At 37.7% G+C, this 19658-nt stretch overlaps 1 protein-coding gene across 1 annotated transcript in view; it reads right to left on the bottom strand.

Annotated features, from left to right (window-relative positions):
• noc2l (NOC2-like nucleolar associated transcriptional repressor) overlaps positions 1-19478 on the bottom strand; it is a 53481-nt gene extending 34003 nt beyond the window's left edge. The window contains exons 1-14 of the mRNA XM_056268066.1: positions 19408-19478; positions 18274-18402; positions 17908-18103; positions 17621-17743; positions 15083-15197; positions 14899-14992; positions 14732-14810; positions 14524-14634; positions 14294-14407; positions 13532-13720; positions 12546-12685; positions 11622-11733; positions 7756-7869; positions 4739-4840 (exon numbers count right to left, since the gene is read on the bottom strand). Of these exons, the coding sequence (XP_056124041.1) occupies positions 4739-4840; positions 7756-7869; positions 11622-11733; positions 12546-12685; positions 13532-13720; positions 14294-14407; positions 14524-14634; positions 14732-14810; positions 14899-14992; positions 15083-15197; positions 17621-17743; positions 17908-18103; positions 18274-18402; positions 19408-19427 (1638 nt within the window). The 5' untranslated portion in view covers positions 19428-19478. The remainder of the gene's footprint in view (positions 1-4738; positions 4841-7755; positions 7870-11621; positions 11734-12545; positions 12686-13531; positions 13721-14293; positions 14408-14523; positions 14635-14731; positions 14811-14898; positions 14993-15082; positions 15198-17620; positions 17744-17907; positions 18104-18273; positions 18403-19407) is intronic.
• Positions 19479-19658: the final 180 nt, after the last annotated feature.

Below are 19658 nucleotides of genomic sequence, written 5' to 3'. Positions count from 1 at the left end.
CTCCTGCCCGCTTCAAAAACGCACTTGCAGTTTTGGCCCACCCCACATTCGTTTTGTAGAGAAGTCTCTGCACAGCTTGAATCCTAAAGGCCCGGATCCGACTCCTCACATCCACCAAGCCTTGACCGCCCTCTTGAACTGGTAAGTAAAGTGCAGCTGCACGGATCCAGTGCTGTCCACTCCAGAAAAAATTAACAAATGTCCTTTGTATCATAGAAATAAGTTCTTCAGGAGGCTCCATAGTTATAGTCCTGTGCCACAACATCGACGCAGCGAGATTATTGACAACCAGAGCTCACCCCCTATAGGACAATTGAGGCAATAGCCATTTCCATTTCGACAATTTAGCAGACACCTTCTCCAGCAGACCCTCCCAATTTTTCTTTTGAAATTGGTCATTCCCCAGAAAAACTCCTAGTGTTTTCAATCCGTCCTGTCTCCACTGTAACCCACCCGGGAGTTGAGGAAACCCAATACCTTCCCACCTACCAATAATATACCCTTCACTTTTAGACCAATTAACTCTAGCAGAAGAGGCCTTTTCATATATTTCAATAGTTTGATTTAAGGTTGTAATATCCTTTTGACTTGTGATAAAAACACTAATGTCATCTGCATACGCAGATAAAAATAATTTAAAATTATCATTTGAGTTAGGAATTACAAATCCTTCAAGATTCCTCCTCAATCTGCACAACAAAGGTTCAATAACCAAACTGTATAATTGCCCGGAAAGTGGACATCCTTGTCTAATGCCTCTCGACACAGATATTGGTTCACTTAGCCCACCACCTACTTTCACCATAACAGAAACATTACAATACAACAACCGAATATAGGATATAAAACTGTCACCAAACCCAAAATACTTTAACACATTAAAAAGATATTGATGGTCAACCCGATCAAAAGCTTTCTCTTGATCTAATGAGAGAATTCCAAGATCAACATGATAAAGATTATTGATATTAATTATATCCCGTAATAAAAAAAGATGATCCATTATAGATCTTTCAGCTATACAATACGTTTGATCATTATGAACCAACAAATCTAAACAATGTTTAAGTCTATTTGATAAACATTTGGAAAATATTTTGTAATCAGAACATAATAAAGATACTGGTCTCCAATTTTTGAGAAGTCCCAAGTCCCCTTTCTTTGGAAGCAGCGACAAGACTGCTCTACGACAACTTATGGGAAGGGTTTCACTTCTAATGCAGTCCAGCAACACTTCATAAAAATCTTGTCCAATTATTTCCCAGAACTGTTGATAAAAGTCTATAGGTAGTCCATCAATTCCAGGAGAACGGCCAATATGCAACTGACGCATTGTTTCTGTAAGTTCTTTAAAAGTGATCAAATTGTCCAGAGCCTTTTTCTGTTCATCTCCAAGCTGAGGTAATTCCTTAAGCAAATCATGAACACTTTCAGTATCACAGCTCTCAGCACTGTATAATTGTTTATAAAAATCTCTTGATAACTTTCTCATTTCAACTGGATTTGATGTTACTGATCCATCCAGACGGCGAAGATGACACATCTGTTTTTGATTAGTATATATTTTTTCAAGATTAAAAAAGAAAGCACTTGGAGCATCCATGTCTTTGATAGTGCAAAATCTTGCCCGTATCAGTGCTCCTTTGGCCTGCTCTTGTAGAAAAGAATTCAGTTCTTGTTTTTTCTTTTTCAAACCATCACAATGTACACCTTCATTATTATTTACAAGATTTTTCTCCAACAACTCAATGTCCTTTTGTAGAGTTTTTACTGTTGTTTTGAGAAACGTTGATGTATGAAAAGCATAATTCTGACAAAATAATCTTATATTCGCCTTTCCCACATCCCACCATTGACAAAGATTCTCAAACAAAAGCTTCTTCAACTTCCATTCACTCCAAAACACTTTAAAACTCTCACAGAAAAAAGCATCATGTAATAATTTAACATTCAAATGCCAGTAATAATTAGATCTTAATGTCTTCTTTACATTTAAGACCAACGTGATCATATGGTGGTCCGAAAACCCGCTTGGAAAAATACAAGCATCAATTACTCTATTATTCCACATTTCTGTCATATAAAACCTATCCAATCTTGCACCCCAACATCTATTGTCACACACTTTCAACCACGTATACTGCTTCACACCAATATTTCTTGTTCTCCATACATCTGTTAATTGAAACTCATGCATAACTTTTAACAGTGTGCTACTTGATTGACTATGAGGCTCTTCCCCATTTCTATCCACTGTAAAATCTGTTGTGCAATTCCAGTCCCCTCCAATTACAAGACACACACTATCATCATACCTCTGGATGGCATTTCTTCATTTCAAAAAAATATCTTGTCGTTCAGGACCACTATTGGGGGCATAGACATTAACAAACACAAACATATTTCCCTCATACTAAATTTCTATTAGCAATACTCTACCTTCAACAATCTGTTCCACATTTAAAATGTTAACATTCATGTTTGCAGAAAATAAAATAGCCACTCCTGCACTATTAAATGTCCCATGGCTCAAAACAAACTTGCCCTCCCACCACATACCCCATTCAATTTCATTATCCTTATTCGTATGTGTTTCTTGTAAAAAAGAGACATTAACCTTTTTAATTTTAAGAAATTCTGAAACCAGTGCTAATTTACCCCTGTCCCTTCCCCCATTAATATTTAGAGAACCCACCCTCAAACTATCCATGTAAGAAAATAAATATAGAGTGGGAAGAGACAGAAAAAAACAGCAAAGTGTAAAAGCCACCACGTGAGATTTATTCATCTTGATGTCTTTGAGAAACAAATTTATCTTTTCGCAGTTTTGTTACCATCTTCTTCAGTCTATATCTTTTCTTCTTATCCAAAGACTCATAGCTAACCGTTCTATGCAACAACAACACTGTCGCAATAAATTTCTCGGAATCCGGAAAAAAATCTGTCACATCAACAGTCTTACCAAATGTCGACTCTAGGAAGTCATTTATCTCTTGTAAAGTGTACACCTCTCCTACGATCTGTGAGCCCATATCAGAAAACTCGGAAAGCGTATCATCATCTTTTATCTCTGTATCACAACTTTCCTCATCCCTTGATGCATCAACATTAGCACTGGCCACTTCACCATAAATCAGGTCACTCGAATCATCGTTCATTTCGCAATTTTCACTTGATTCTGTTTCAGCAACCACTTTCTCATTTTGACCGTTATCAGTAACGCTTTCAGCCTGTTCAACAACTCGAGCATCACGCTCCTCCACAACTCGCGGCAGCGCGTCCTCTGAGCCCCTCGCCATCACCGCAGCACTCGGCCCGGCGCTCACCACACTAGTCCCGGGGCTCTCCCCACTAGTACCGGCACTCACCACACAAGACCCGGGGCTCTCCCCACTAGTCCCGGGGCTCGCCCCACTAGTCCCGCTACTCCCAGCTTTATGTGGGCATGCTAGTCTCTTATGACCAACATCCCCACACTCAAAGCATTTCATGCTTCCCGTGTTAGCATAAATCATATATGCCTTTCCTTCGTACAACACTCTAAAAGACACGTCTAAATTTGGTTCATTCAAAAACATGAACACCTGTCTTCTGAAAGACATTACATGTTTTAACGCTTCATTTTTACAGCCGAGTGGAAGCGTTTTTATCGCGCTAGCAAATTTTCCGTAACGTGAAAGCCCTCGCTCAATTTCATCATTCGGAATAAATGGAGGTACGTTAGATACAGTTACCTTAGTAGTTGGCGCAACAAGCGGCGAAACAACAACAAACTCTCCACTTACCACAATTCCATTAGTTATCAGGCGGCTAACTTGAACCTCTTCCTTCACAAAAACGACCACAGCTTTATTCATGCGTGAAGCCGATGCAATATTCCCATGCCCGATCTCCTCTCCAACAGCCATTAGCACATCCTCCACAGTCACACCGGTCACAGGAACACACCTGACGCCATGACGAAGGGAAACAGGTGGCGCTACCCCTACGAAGAGGGACGCCATCCTGATCCCAAACAAAACTCCACAAGTACCTCACACAAATGTTTTTTTTTTTTATGTTTTTTTTAATATATATATTTTTTTTTATTACATTATAGAAACCGAAAAAAAGAAAGTAAAATTATTAGACAGAAAAAGCCCAATAAGTCACCCTCTCCACGTGGGAACCCTCAGATGCCCAAACCTCTCCTCAGAGAGAGAGAGAGAGAGAGAGAGAGAGAGAGAGAGAGAGAGAGAGAGAGAGAGAGAGAGAGAGAGAGAGAGAGAGAGAGAGAGAGAGAGAGAGAGAGAGAGAGAGAGAGAGAGAGAGAGAGAGTACATGTAGTAACGTGTAACTACATCACATTAAAAAAAAGTATACATTTGCTTCTGCATTAGTCATCTCTCATTAGAGAGAGAGAGAGAGAGAGAGAGAGAGAGAGAGAGAGAGAGAGAGAGAGAGAGAGAGAGAGAGAGAGAGAGAGAGAGAGAGAGAGAGAGAGAGAGAGAGAGAGAGAGAGAGAGAGAGAGAGAGAGATACACTGCAGAGTAAGTGTATGCTGTGTTGCTAGTGTAAGTATTGGGATGTGTATGTTGGGGTGTGAGGACTGAAGAAGCTGGACTACAGCCTGTGAATAAGTTTGTATGTGTGATCTGTAAGAATGAAAACCATTAAATACAACTGGTGTACTACAAGCTCCATAACTTTCACTTATTATGACTTGTTGCTGATGTGGTAACACTTGTCAGAACAGTACCTGAACGATGGCAGGCAGAGCCAGCTCAGGAAAGCCAATGGCGCAGGCCTGAGTGTGGAAGTACTCCAAAATGAGGTCATACAACTGCTCCACTAGACCATCCTGGAACAGTGAAAACACATAGACATTCAAAACTAAGCACATGAGATGCATTCTCAGGCCAGAAACATACCACGCAAACAGAAAGTGATAGAGTTACCTTTAAATGTCTACACCATAAAACAAAACGGGTGGATTAGTTACATGTTTGTGATGGTAGGGAACAGATGCGTTTTTGAGACTGTCTTTGGTACACTGCAGTTTTAAGGAGAAAATGGTGTTGAGTGATGAATTTGTACATGGTTTGTCTTAAAGCATATTAAAAACACCACATAGACATACAAACATTAAAAACTTGATTTAAATTTTTTTTTAATCGTTTTTTGCCCCCATCTTGTGAAAAGTAGAGTTTTTGGAGATACAAGGTTACCGCCCGACAGCGACGGTATCCTAACGTGTAACTCAGGGTTGCTACTGACATCTTTGACTTTTGCTAACTTTCTTAGCAAGACTGTCTGCTAAGGGCTGTTCATACAGAATGCGTTTTTGCATTCCGTTGTATGGACATGTTTGACAATTCATCTCACATCTTTTGTAGCTTCTCAGCCATGACATGGTGTTCTAAAAACGCGGCGTTCAAGTTATAATAAGTTCACCTTTTAAAACAACGTGTCTCAAGGCCATGCTTTTTCATGGCTGTGCACTTACAAGTGAAAAAGAAAAAAGTTTAAAAGAAAACAGTTTACACTTGTGTCCTCCTCAGCCTCTCTTGCGGCGAATCCTTACAACGTAATGCATACTTGCACAATATCGAATTTGGGTAGCTAGGACTGTCTGCGTTCACATAATTGGAGTGTTTTAGGCCTTCTGTTTTGCTCATTATTTATAGTTGGATTATGTACACAGGCAAGAAACATTGTCGCAGAGCATGTTGATGTTGCAGGCAGTTGTGCTGCTTAATATTTTTGTGGAAACAGTGATAGACTTTTTTGGATTCTTTGATGAATAGAAAGTTCAAAGTAACAGCATTCATTTGAAATAGAAATCTTTTGTGACATTATAAATGTCTTTACTGACACTTTTGATCAATTTAATACGTCCTTGCTGAATAAAAGTATTTCTTAAAATAAAAATCTTACTGTCCCCAAACTTTTGAATGGTAGTGTAAATGTAACTATTTTAATGGATAACTTAAAAATGTGACATGTCAAAATGAGGAAAAAAGGGCAAAAATTTAAATAGTCATAGTAGCAGTAGCCTAGTGTCCCTGAGGAGGTTACATACATGGAAAAACAAACATGTCTACAAGTCAATCAGTTTTCCATACACGAAAATGGCTGCCCCCCACAAAGTATTCACACCTCTACTCAACACCTGGCATAAAAGCATTCACACTAATCCTGACCCGGTTTAGGGCAGGGATTGAACATAAATCCCTTGCCCTACCTAAAATTTACAGCCGCAACCCTCACAGACACATTCCTCCGCAATGGAAACGGGAAAGCCCTGCTCGTAACTGCCCTTACTAGTTGGGAAATATTTAAGATTTAGTAAGTCAGACAGAGATCCCAGACAGCAAGGGTGGAGCGGCGTCTCGGGGGGCCTGTGGCTGCGGTGTCTTGGCCTGGGTGTATGTACTGGAAAGCTTCCCCGTGCTAACCAGGAGAGCAGGATAATCCCTGCAGCTTGTGTGGCAATCCTCTTGGCAGCGACACGGAGCGCGGCGCTTTAGCCTGTGTAGCAGCGTGTTCGGGCTTTCATCTCCTAACCTCAATCCAGTTACAGCCAGTCAGCATGAACACATGACAGGCTCTCAGCCCAGGAGGAGGGGCCATCTTTATCTGATGCATTTATGTCGTTGTTTTTTAGTTTCATTGTAATATCTCTTTTTGCTCATTATTTTGGATTTATTTTACTGTTAGGGCTAGGTACCGATTTAAAAAAAAGAAAATAAATTAATATTTAAATTTTAATTCAGCAAGAACGCAGTAAATTGATCAAAAGTGACAGTAAAGACATTTACAATGTTACAAAAGATTCCCATTTAAAATAAATGCTGTTCTTTTAACTTCTTTTCATCAAAGAATCCTGAAAAAAAAATGCATCACTGTTTCCACAAAAATATTACGCATTTAAAGGGGTACTTCACTACTGGCAAAATGGGCTTTCAATACAACTTGGCTGCCTTTACAGTAGAAAGGCAAAAAAAGGAAAGAAAACAGAAAAAAAACTGTCATCTTCCCTTTTGCCAAATAGGTAGAAAAACACTCATAATGCACTGGGCATGTTGCCATCTAAGGCCAATCCCAGTCTGCTATGGTTACGCTTACCAGAGTCAAATTTAGTAGCCTTGCTTTAGTAGGAAATACTTCTTAGCAAACTTTTAGTCATAATGGTGCCGACTTCAAAGAGTTCAAAGAGTAAACATTTAGCAAGAGTAAGTTCCTTTCAGTTTCCAGTGAGGGATCCAGCACGTTGGCTGGCTGTGGCTAAATGCTGCAAAGAATCGTAATTACGGAGAGAACGCAGCAACGGGAAATCTGTTTGTTGAACATTTCAAACTGGATGACTACACAAACACATGCTGCATCCGAAATAGTGTACTGTCTGAGTAGGTACTACATTTCAATTTACTTCGCAGCTGTTACAAAGTATGTTCTATGTAGTATGAATATGGTTGGTATGAATGAAATTCGGATGTACTACATACACCATGTTGTTGTTTCTGTCATGTGACCAACAAGTGTCAGTTGAGTCGCTTCACTTGTGTGAAAATGTAATACATAATGTAATGATTTTACTTAATTTTGATCAAATAAATGCAGCCTTTGTGAGCATAACATGCTTCGTTCTTACAAAATGAGATCAACAAAAAAATTCCAAAATTTGATAATGTATTTATTTGTAAGTTATACAGTGAAAATGTTCACTATGGATGTATGAATGTCTGAAACTCAAATATGTACAGGATGTGTCACCTTATAAGCCTTTTCTTGGAGATTGGTCTTGCTGAGTTTGAGGATCACTGCAAAATTGATGGGCTTTACACTCATGCGGCCTGGTTTCTTATTGAAGTCTTCCTGCTGGAGGATCTGAGGGGAAGAGTGAACAAACAGATACATCAGAGCACTCCATCACAGACACACGTGCACAGAAACACACAAAGAACACTACAGCAGTAACCCACTGATTATTCAGACAAACAACTAGAGAATTACTCAAGGGCTTATAGTAATTTAAAGTAAAAAAAATCTAACTCGGGTGTACAGACAAGTGTTGGGGAAGCTACTCTGATACAAACTGCAGCATCCCAAGCAACCAGTTACTCAAGTAATTAAACCCCTTTTGCAACCCTTGCCAACTACACTTATGCTAACTACCAACTAATATACAGATGACCTTCTTCATTAACTAATCTACAGGAGTAGATCAGAAGTAAAAGTATTGAGGAAATTATATTAATGATATGATAATGATTAATGACGTATATATGTATATATATATATATATATATATATATATATATATATATATATATATATGTGTGTGTGTGTGTGTGTATACTATATACAAAGTCGATGATGGTGAGATCAGATCTCCGTGTGGAGCACTAGCTGTTGTCAGACTCCTTGTGCATACAAAAATCTCTCTGGATTATTAAAATTAACAATAAAACACTGGATTATTGCAATTAAACTGATATTTCCTACTGACACACTACAGCAAAATATATAAATAACTGGCTTAAAACCATTTATTTTGGTGAAAATTCAAATGTGCCCAAGACTTTGCACATTACTGTATATATATCAGTATAAAAGAAGCGATTTCAGGCCAGTGTTTATTTTATTAAATAAAATAATGAGCAGAGGAGCACAATTTATATGACACCACTTAAACAAATAGGGTATAAGATATCAAACAGGGTAACAATGTTAACATAAGTTAACGCTAAATACAGAATTTCCACTGAATAAAACTAAGTGCACCCTGTGAGAACTGCAAGGACTCAATAATTTTTAAATTTACACCACCATTCAAAAGTTTGTACTATTTTTTTTTTTTTGAAAGAAATAAATACTTCTATTAAGCAAGGATGCATTAAATTGATCAAAAGTCACAGTAAAGACTTTTATAACATTATCACTGTTTTCACAAACATTTCAAGCACCACAACGGTTTTCAACATTGATAATAATAATAAATACATCTTGAGCAGCAAATCAGACTATAAGAATGATTTCTGAAGGATCATGTGACACTGAAGACTGGAGTGTTCAGAGATAAATATATGCTAATAATGAAAACAATAATTAAAAATATATATATTTCACAATACTACCGTTTTACTGTATTTTTGAAAAAATAAATGCAGACTTGGTGAACATAAGAGACTTATTGTTATTGTATATACATAGTTATAAAAAAACTTTTGATTTTGAACAGTAGTGTACATGAACACTCTGAATGAACTAATTCATTCAAATGTATTCGATTTACTTATTTTATTAATACTAAATTAACTTGCCCTTGCAAAATAAAGTTACCAAAACCTGCTATTTAGTAAAAGTAACTTATTGGCTTTTAATTATTATAAGATTATTTCCAATATTCATTTGCAAACAACAAATTTTATTTATTATAATATTTATTCTATACTTTTCACCATACTTTTTCCACAACTAATGACTGAAACATGCCGTTACGCCTGCAAACAGTGAAGCCGCATAGTTTGGTACATGGTTGTGACTTCTCGCATGACTATCTCCGTGCTTCCGCATTTGAGAGCAGTTGAAAGTGCTTGACGAGGTCATCTAGAACCAGCTAGGTGTGTGTATGTGCTCATGGACAAACAACGGATGTGGTGTCGCCTGCGGGACACAGGAGGAAGTTGTGGCGCATGGTCCCAACCTGATACGCTCAGGGGCTGCTGCAACAGGAAGCTAAAAATCATAGAGCTCTGATAAAATGAGAGAGAGAAAGAGCGGGAAAAGAGAAAAATAAAGAGAGATGCCCTACTCTACATCACTGTACGCCTACTTTTAAAATGAGTGCGAAAACAGGAAGTGGACTGCATCACAAATAAACACAGGGAGCAAGAAGGGGGTCGGTGGGAGTCGCCACACTGACAGAGGATGTGGTCTGCGCAACACATTTGAGAGCTGAGTGAGAACCACAGACCTCCCTCATGCGCGCACACACACACACACACGTACTCTCTTCCCCCCAGGCTTTATCGCAGTATGGTCAGGACTGGTGGGACATCGCAGCCAAGCAGTGACCACCCCCCATCCCCCATCCCCCCCTTCCGTTGGTCTCGGCTGCTGTCGCCTCCACGCTTCTATTCTCACAACAGCTGTCACCGCAGGGGCCCACGCCAGCCACACACAAACACACATGTTTTGTCACCCGCCTCACACTGTGGAAAATGTTGACAGTTTGTGACCTCTACTTCTCCCAAAAACGAAGACGTGCAGTGTTCGCACACATTAGGATGCGCGTTCATGCAGACCGCACACTCTGATCTCTGCTGTCTTGTCTTTTAGTCTTTAATTTAAAGGTTGTCGACCGTTTGGGTTGCTTGTCTTACTACTTGGTTTTTCAATAGTGACTAGTCGGTGGGTCTTTTGAATAATTAGGTCCAACCAGATGCAATATTAGGGAGTTACCATATTGCACAGGTATTTGTGTTTAAAAATCAGATAAATTTCATTTTCTGTTAACAACCCACTACAGTTCTGTAATTAGACAAATTTAGAAGTTTGAGGCTGGACTTGGTTTTATCCATCAGGAATGGTTATAAACAGCGACAATACCATTTTTTAATGCTCACCAAGGGTGCATTCATTTGATTAAAAATACAATAAAAACAGTATTATAGTGAAATATTATTACAAAGCAAAGAAATGAACAAAGCTAAATTTCTGCATCATTCCTCCAGTCTTCAGCGTCACATGATCCTTCAGAAATCATTCTAATATGTTGATTTGCTGCTCAATAAACATGTCTTCTTATTATCAATGTGAAAACAGCTGTGCTGCTTAATATTTCTGTGGAAATCTGGATTTTTTTTCCAGGATTCTATGATGAATAGAAAGTTCAAAAGAACATAACTTGTTTGAAATAGAAACCTTGTAAGATTATAAATGTATAATAAATCATGTATAATACTCTTTACTGTCACTTTTGATCAATTTAATGAGTCCTTGCTGAATAAAAGTATTAATTCCTTTTTTTAAAAATCTTACTGAACCTAAACTTCTAAATGTTAGTGTATTTTGCTATTGGTTAATGTTATTTAATAGTGTTATATAATATGTCATATCAGTGGATTGTCTTGCATTGTTGAACATGGTGGATTTGATAAAAAAAAACTACTTTGATGGCAGTGAAGTGAAAGGGATGAATTTAGACCGTTTTCAGCGCTCAGTCTATCAGCAAGCTAAACCACATCACATTGTTAGCATGGTAAAACCCTCTCTGAAACGTTTCATCTCTTAATTAATCTGCTTTAAAAGCAACCAGATTACAAGTTTAAAAACAAAAACAACAAAAAAAAAAACAAAGCTAGATGACCTCAATAATTGACTCTTTAGTTGGCAGTTTTTTTCATATGAAGAATTCTTGTTATTGTACTTCAGATGTGATGAAAGGTCAGAGTATGGCAAAGTTTTATAGTTAACTGTTAAAAAGCAGGAAAACCGTGATGACAGACGCCGTGGGTACAGTTCTCATGGCCAAACCACGTCCACCCACACAGGAACCTGTTTATTCAAGGCAGCCTGGGAGATCCTAGGGAGATATCGGAATAGTGACTGATGATGGTATGATATGCCAGTCTCACCTCCAGCAGGAAGGGCAGGGCGGGCACAAATGTCTTGGTGTTGCCAGACAGCAGGATGATCGCTCTGACGCAATGCAGTCGCAGAGGGTAATACCGGGAGATGGGCACAAGCCTACAGACACATCATAGAGCCATTATTGACCTGATAGAGTTTCTGTATGTAAACAAGTAATGTGGATTTTTTTTAATATACGTTTCTATCTTTTATTAAATCTTCACATTTGCATGCAAAAAAAGTAATGTAGTATTCAAAGCTGAAGTTCTGAGCTCAAGTTGCCATACTGAAACCTGTTAAGTTAAATATGGTAAATGCCGCCACCTGCTGGTAAAGTTTGTAACTAACAAAGTCATTTAAAGGACTATTAGTTCACCCAAAAATGTACATTGTCATCTTTTACTCGCCTTCAAATCGTTCCAAACATTAATGAATTAATTTCTTCCTGACACTTTCAAGCTCCACAAATGACAAATAAGCAACATAAAATTGGTTAATTTGACTCATGCACTTTGTAAGAGTGCTGTTCGCTTACTTGAAATGAAGACCAGTCACGGTAAAATAAATCTACAATGTAAGCATATTAACTTGTGTGTGGACATTGCAGTGAATGACAGCCCGAGCGTGCGCGTCCATTAACAGGCACCGTCCAGCAGCCCTCAGCTGTTTTAAGTAATATACTTGGCTGCTTACACACTTTATTCAAAGTTTTCTGAAGTAATACGAAAGCTTTGTGTGAGGATCAGATCACATTTTTTATGGGTCAATACTCAGGGGCACATGGGACTACTTTGACTATTTTTGTCTCATTTTTGGAGCTTGGCAGAATATGTCCATATTCACTTTTTCATTTGTGGGTGAAAAAGCTCTGTAAAGAAAATGAAAACTAAATAAAAGGCCAACAATGTAAAAAAAAAAATCAATCATACTTGATGCAGCCGATGAGGACTTGACAGAGAGGGTAGATCAATGGCTCCAAAACCTCACTGGGGTAAATGGTGCTCAACACACGACACCACAGATACAGACAGTGCACATACTGCCAGTTATACACAGACTGAAATGTCTCCTGAAGAAAACGCACAAAACAGAAAAATACAGATCAATATAAAGCTGCAAACCAGAAATTGATTTATTTGTGAAAAGTGAGTGAATGAGAGTTTGCTAGAACACCAACTAAAGGCCTGTTCACACCGGGACGAATTTCGCGCGCGATATTCGCCGACGTTTAACGCCTCGTGACTAAACAAAGGGCGCCAATGTGAGTGTGCACACCGACACGAAAAACGCCACGCGTAAAAGCGTCTTTTTTTAAAAACGCCTCGGGTTCGTTTTTTTAGTTTGACGCACCGCGTCAAAAACTATCCGACCAATGAGATTGGCGCTTTTGCTCACGTGTCTGGAGCTTCTAAAGTTACAGTAAAACACAACTTGGGGGCGCTCAAACACAAAACGGTCTTGCCGAGCACACATACGTAACGGCGAAGAAGATATACGCCAAGTAGCGTCTACACTGCCTGGAAGAAATAAGACGAGGAAGATGCAAGGCAAGATGAATGTAGAGCTGCTGGTCTCGTTGGCGTCGGAACATAAAGAACTATATGACAAACGCGACAGCGACTACAAAAATCTTGATAAAAGAGAATGTTATGGAGTGGTATTGAAAAACCGCATTGAAAAACGCTGCCGAATAACGCGCGCCGATATTCGTCCCGGTGTGTACGAGCCTTAACAAAGCTAAAAAGCTACTTAAAAGTGTCAGCAGAAAAGGAGAAAAAAAATCTTTGGAATAACAAGCATGATGAATCACTCAATCAAGACTGAGAAGATAAATATGGTCCATTTTAATTTAAATTGTTAACTTAAAGAGTCATTTTTTTCCACACAGAAGAAAAGCTGTCAAGACTTTAACTACCTTCTTCTTCAGATTCATGGCGTTCCTGAGGTGGATGGCCAGCTGACGGATGTAAATAAAGGCGTGCTGGTAGGACACCTGTGTGTCCAGTGAGTACATCTCAGAGAGAGTCCGCTGCATGAAACTAATCATGGGAAGAGTGTTGGGTGACGTGAACTTGCAGTTCTTTACGTAGGCGATGTACATTTGCTGCAAACAGAAACCTCACCGTTAATAATGAACCATGGCTTCTTCAAGTATTTCATTATTACAAAAGTACCAATGTATAAATTGATAAATAGATTTTTGAAAGATCATTTGAAACAGAAGACTGGAGTAATGATGCTGAAAATTCAGCTTTAACATCACAGGAATTAATTAATTTTTTTTTACTTATTAAAAAGATAAACAGTTCTTTTAAAATTGTAATAATGTTTTACTAAATTACTGTTTTTACAGTATTTTTAAATGCAGCCTTGGTGAGCACAAAACACTTCTTTCAAAAACATTTTTTAAAATGTTACCGACCCCAAACTTTTGAACGGTTGTGAATGCAATATAGTCAGTAATTCGTGGTCGATTTATGACAGCTCAGGTCAACCAATATATCAGTTTGTCATTTAAGACATTGGTCAATAGTTCTAATGTCATTATTTTTAATTGCTTTTTTGAGGAAAAAAAATTAACAGCACCAGTGTAATGCACATTATGGTCATGGGCATTTAGTGCAAAAGAAAATGTCAAAACTTGTGAAATAAACTTACACTGTGCTGTAAAACTGACCTTAAGAACAGAGTCTAGGAAGATTTCCTGTTTGTGCCGGCAGATTTTGTTGAGAGCTAGAAAGGCCAGGACTCTCACGGTCTCCTCTCCTGTGCTCCAATGTTTGATCAGGCTCTAGTGTCACAAATGAAAAACAAATGAAATTTTATTGTTTGATTAAAAACATCCATCTCAGTGCACTGAGCACGATTTTGGTCTTTAAGTTAGTGTCATCTATTTGTAGCGCTTACTTTGAGAAAGAGCCTGCACTGTTTTGGCAGACTCAGGTAGTATGGCACCATCTGGTTGGCGTGACGGAGAACTGCAGCTATGACTGTGGCCTGGGTTAAACTGGAGAGAAGCTGAGGAGGGGGGAAAAAACCACCACACATCACTTCACGTTAGCACTGAGATTCAAGCACTGTAATTTTGTGGGTGAAAACTGAAAAAGAAATCTACCTGAACAACACCAGCGACATACATCTTAATATCAGTCTGATTTTTCTGCCACCTGGGACTTGAGGATGGGAGTATTAATCTGAAAATACAGATGAACACAATGTTTTATAAAGAAATCTGACAGATTCAAACGTCCATCTATACAGCAGGAGGAACAAGGCTGTTACTTCTTCTGGTCTTTCTCTGGAGCTTTGAGCTTCAGCATTTTGTGCAGAGCCGCATACATGTCCTTTATACAGAACAGGACGAGGGAATTGAACACTGTAAATGGGAAACAGAAAAAGGCTGTCAGTGAGCACATTAAACATATTCGTTCTGTAAGCGAATACTCTAAATAAGCCGGTTAGTTACCCGTGCTGTCTGAGATGGTATATCGACACAACTCCTCAGTGTCACCCTTCGTTGTAGCCACAGCAGCTTTGAAGGCTTGTGTGATGTCCCTAATCAAATTCGGTGTGGGCTCTTTCTGGAAACAAAAAACATAAAAAAAAGAGCCATGAATCAAACAAGCTCACAGATGAACAACATAACAGACTCTGATTTGAAGCAAAAAAAAAGAAAGAAAAAAAAAGTATATACACAACACACAATATCCTTCAAAAAGAAAAAAAGAAAAAAAAAGTCTATGCTCATCAAGGCTACATTTATTTGAACAAACACAGTAATATATTGTGAAATATTATTACAATTTAAAATAACTGTTTTCTATTTGAATATTTTTTTCAATTTAATGTATTCCTGTGATGCAAAGAGTCAGTAACACACTTATATTTTTGTGGAAACTGTAATACTGTTTTTTTTTCTATTCATCAAATAATCATAAATTTTCTTTATTTATTTGAAATAGAAATCTTTTGTAACATAAATGTCTTTTCTGTTTTAGGTAAATGTATTACATCTTTGCTGAATTAAAGGGCCCCTATTATGGATTTTTGGATTAATGACCTTTCATGTAGTGTGTAACATTGCTCTAAGTCAGTGGTTCTCAATCTTGGTCCTAGGGAGCCACTGCTCTGCACATTTTATATGTCTCCTTTATCTGACACACCCACTTCAGTTAATAAAGCTCTTTCCTAACGAGCTGATGATCTGAATCAGGTGTGTTAAATGAGGGAGACATACAAACTGTGCAGAGCAGTGGCTCCCTAGGACCAGGATTGAGAACCACTGCTCTAAGTGAATGAAAACATCTTGCAAAGTTTTAAATCTGAAAGTGCACCGTATATTAAAGTTATTGTCTTTCAAAAGTAAGAGTCGACTCTGAGTCAATTAAATGAATCGTTTTTCAAACGAGTCATAAGCCGTTTCGTTTTGACATCAAGACGAAACATTAGCATATTGCCCGCCCACTTATTGCGCACGCAGACACCAGGGAAAACTTGAACACTTCAGCTGATTCCTGTGGATACTGGACAGCATCATGTCGAGAAAAAGCAGTGCTCTATAATGTGAAGGTAAAGGCAGTTTTTTTTCCATTGCTCAAGGACGAGCATGTGAAGAATCAGTGGTTAAAATTCATCTTTACCATGATACCACAGCAGTATAATCCTAAACTTTTGCTGTGTTCCCTTTATTTTACTGACGACTGCTTCTCAAATCTCGGAGTTCAATGCAGGATTCACAATCCGCTTGCTCTTGAAAGATGGTGTTAAGTTTTATATTGTGTAGGTCTCCTGCTAACTGGTTAACTCACATTATTACTGTCTTACTGAAATACTTCTGCTGATCAGCTGTGGGCCACTATTACCTAAAACTGTGTCTATTAATGCAGATTGTCTGTCGTTCTCACTACTTTGAGGAAATATTTGTTTTACCAACGTTTATGTTACATCAGTCATTCCCTCTAGAGCTCGGCTAATGTACATTGCATACATGCACTGTTATTGATACAGTTTCCACGTATTCACAGCAATATATTAGAAAAATACTCGCTAAATAAATTAGTACAAGTAAAATAATCGGTTTGTTGATGGACATGCACTTGTCAATGCTGATGGTGAGGAATTACAGTTACAACATCTCATAATGTACCTCAAACCGAGTAGTGTATCACTGAGAAACGTCATGCTCGAGTCGTCCTTGCGATGGAGGTTCGGGTTGAATAACTATCTCTTCCAGTGTTTCATCATCGGACTCGCGCTCGCATTATATTGTCAAATCGACGTCATTGTTTGTTACTGTGTTTAGTTTACAGTGTAGGAAGCCTCAGGACACGCAGAGCTGACGTTGTTATGGCAATGGACGTTTTTGTTTTCGACACGTGCGCTGTACACTGTAGGCCAATCACAACAGACTGAGCTGTCTGGCCAATCAGAGCAGAGAAGCTCGCGGAAAGGAGGGATTTAGAGAGATTGATTCATTTGACGAGTCGTTTGAGAATCAATGAAAACGTGATGATGTGCAAATGTATATTATGAGGAAATTAAACCGTTTTTTTTACCTTTGACGCATGTAAACATGTTGTAGGAGACTCCACAACAACATTAGGAAACTTTAAAATAGCATAATAGGGGCACTTTATAAAACAACAACAACACTTTTGAATGGTAGTGATGGGGTCTCTGCTCTGCCCCAACTTTCATTTCACTGATTCACCAGAAATAACAATTGCTCTCCCTTGTGTGAGTTCCAAAATATACAACTAGCCATATCGATGGCTTTTTATGCAATTAAATTCAGGAACTCTCAGATGTCTCATTTGCTATAAACAAAAATATTTTCCATTTATCAACTTTGAGCATTGGAAAAAAAAAACAAGAAAACAAAAACCACACTGGTCATCCATTACAGTTGAGCCTCCTCTTTTGAAAATGAATGAGAGCTCTTACAGAATCATCTGACGCTCCTAAAAGAAAACATAGTGAATAAAGGATAAGATAAAAATGTTACCCTTAGTCCAGTTCTCCATTTCTCAATCATTGCTTCTGTGACTTTGGTAGATTCTTTAGAAGATTTTAATGGTTTCGCAACCTTTTTTTCCGATTCCTCCTCCACCTCATCATCATCATCATCCTAGTGTCACATAAAAATTGTGGAAAACACACACTTTATATATTAAAGAATATATATATATACACCCATACACACACAATTCACAGCAAATTGTGAAAAACTTTTAATTTATAAATTAAAAAGTAATTAATAATTTGTTGCATAAGAAGAACTAAATGGCTGACCTCCAGTTGAGAAGGGAGTTTGTGGTACATCCTTTCCTCTTCATCCTCCTCCTCATCCTCAAGACTATCAGAGTCATCAAAATTCAGGAGCTCCTGGTCATTTTGTTCTAAGTACTTATAGAATTCTGGGTCTTTGCTCTTGAGGGCTGATAGCTGGTCCTTGTGCTCAGATGCCTTGCCCTGCTTGTTCACAGACCTGTGGCATCATTGATCAGAGTTAGACCACTGAAACAGCATGTTATCTAACTAGGTACCTCCTGTTCTGACAATAGTGTATCCTCTGCAAACATTTCTAGCATGTAACAGAGAATGGAAATAAAAACCGAGACACTAGAATTATCACTAAAATGTGAAGGCCACACTTACGTCTTCTGAGGTGTATGTTTCTTCTTTTCTCCTTTCTGCTGTGTTGATTCCTCATCCTCACAATCATCTTCCTCATCAGAATCAAACCCAGATAACATGAACTCATCCACACTGAGATCCTCCAACTTCCTGCATAAATTTAGATGGAACATCACTAACGCATTCAGTAAGTTTTTGTTTGCAGTACGTTTAGCTAGTTGATAATATAAATACAATTTAATTTAAATTAAATTCGATTAAAATAAATTAAGTTAAATAAACTATGTTTTTTTACAGTAAAATAAAACATAATACATTTAATTCAATGAATTTATTCAAATAAATAAAATTTGAAAGCATAGTACTGTAGTGAGTAAAATGATGTAATTATGTGACATAATAGAAACTAAATATTTTCCAAATGATATTGTTATAATATTAATTTTTCAAAGTATTAATGTGGGGTTTTTAGATTGAAAACCCCTGCTCTACAACAAGACTGACATGTCCTGAGACTTAACTCTGGCTTTAATATTCCTCAAAAGAGCTGTTCATTTCTTAATGCGTAAAGCATTTTTATTTACAATGAAGTATGTTTAAACCTATGGTTTAAACTACGTTCCTACCTTCCTGAAAAGTGAAAACGTCAAAAAAGGTGAATAAAGTGCAGGAAGTTATCAGAAAGTTAGTATATTCTGAAGTTACAATGTATTTTTTTATTTGTAACAGTATTTTTCACAGTAATTGTTATGAAAAGGATTACATTTTTTTCAAAAGATTAACAATGTTCAACCAACTTTTTAGCAAGCACATGTAGCCTTAGTACACTAGAAAATGACGATTCCCTAACAAATTTTGTAGCTAATCATATATATGGATTTAAAAAAAAAAAATCAATTCAGAATTAACTATTGTATATTTAATGAGCACAATCATGTTCTCTCCATTATTGCTGAAGTACTGATAGACTGATGAGTTTTAGTACATCATCTGTGGCTAAAACTAGCTAGCTATCGTCAAATATCATCAGATAAGTGTCTTATGAAGTGAATTGAGCTCTGACAACACCATCTACAGTTTAATTGACTGTACTCGAACCAAAGCAAGAATATGCGATTATATATACGAGGTTAAATAGCTAAGAATAGGACATACCTCTTGTTTTTCCCTGCCATGCTGGATAAGAAACGTGCACAGGGACGCAAATACCCACAATGCACCGCTTTCAGGAGCTCAGCTGAGTTGATCTTTAGTTTAACGTTGCGTTAAATGCAAAACAAAAATGAAAACTCACAGTCTACATTTCTGCTTGCTTGTGTTTTTGGTAGTATTATTATAAACAGATTATTTAATCTGTCACCTCTACATAATTTGTGGGATTTATTTTTGCCCAAATGCAGAATGTT

This window comes from Rhinichthys klamathensis, unplaced genomic scaffold, assembly GCF_029890125.1.
Source record: "Rhinichthys klamathensis goyatoka isolate OS25496 unplaced genomic scaffold, OSU_Roscu_1.1 h1tg000269l_1, whole genome shotgun sequence".
Classification (NCBI taxonomy): domain Eukaryota; kingdom Metazoa; phylum Chordata; class Actinopteri; order Cypriniformes; family Leuciscidae; genus Rhinichthys; species Rhinichthys klamathensis.
This window is presented reverse-complemented; position numbering and strand designations above follow the sequence as displayed.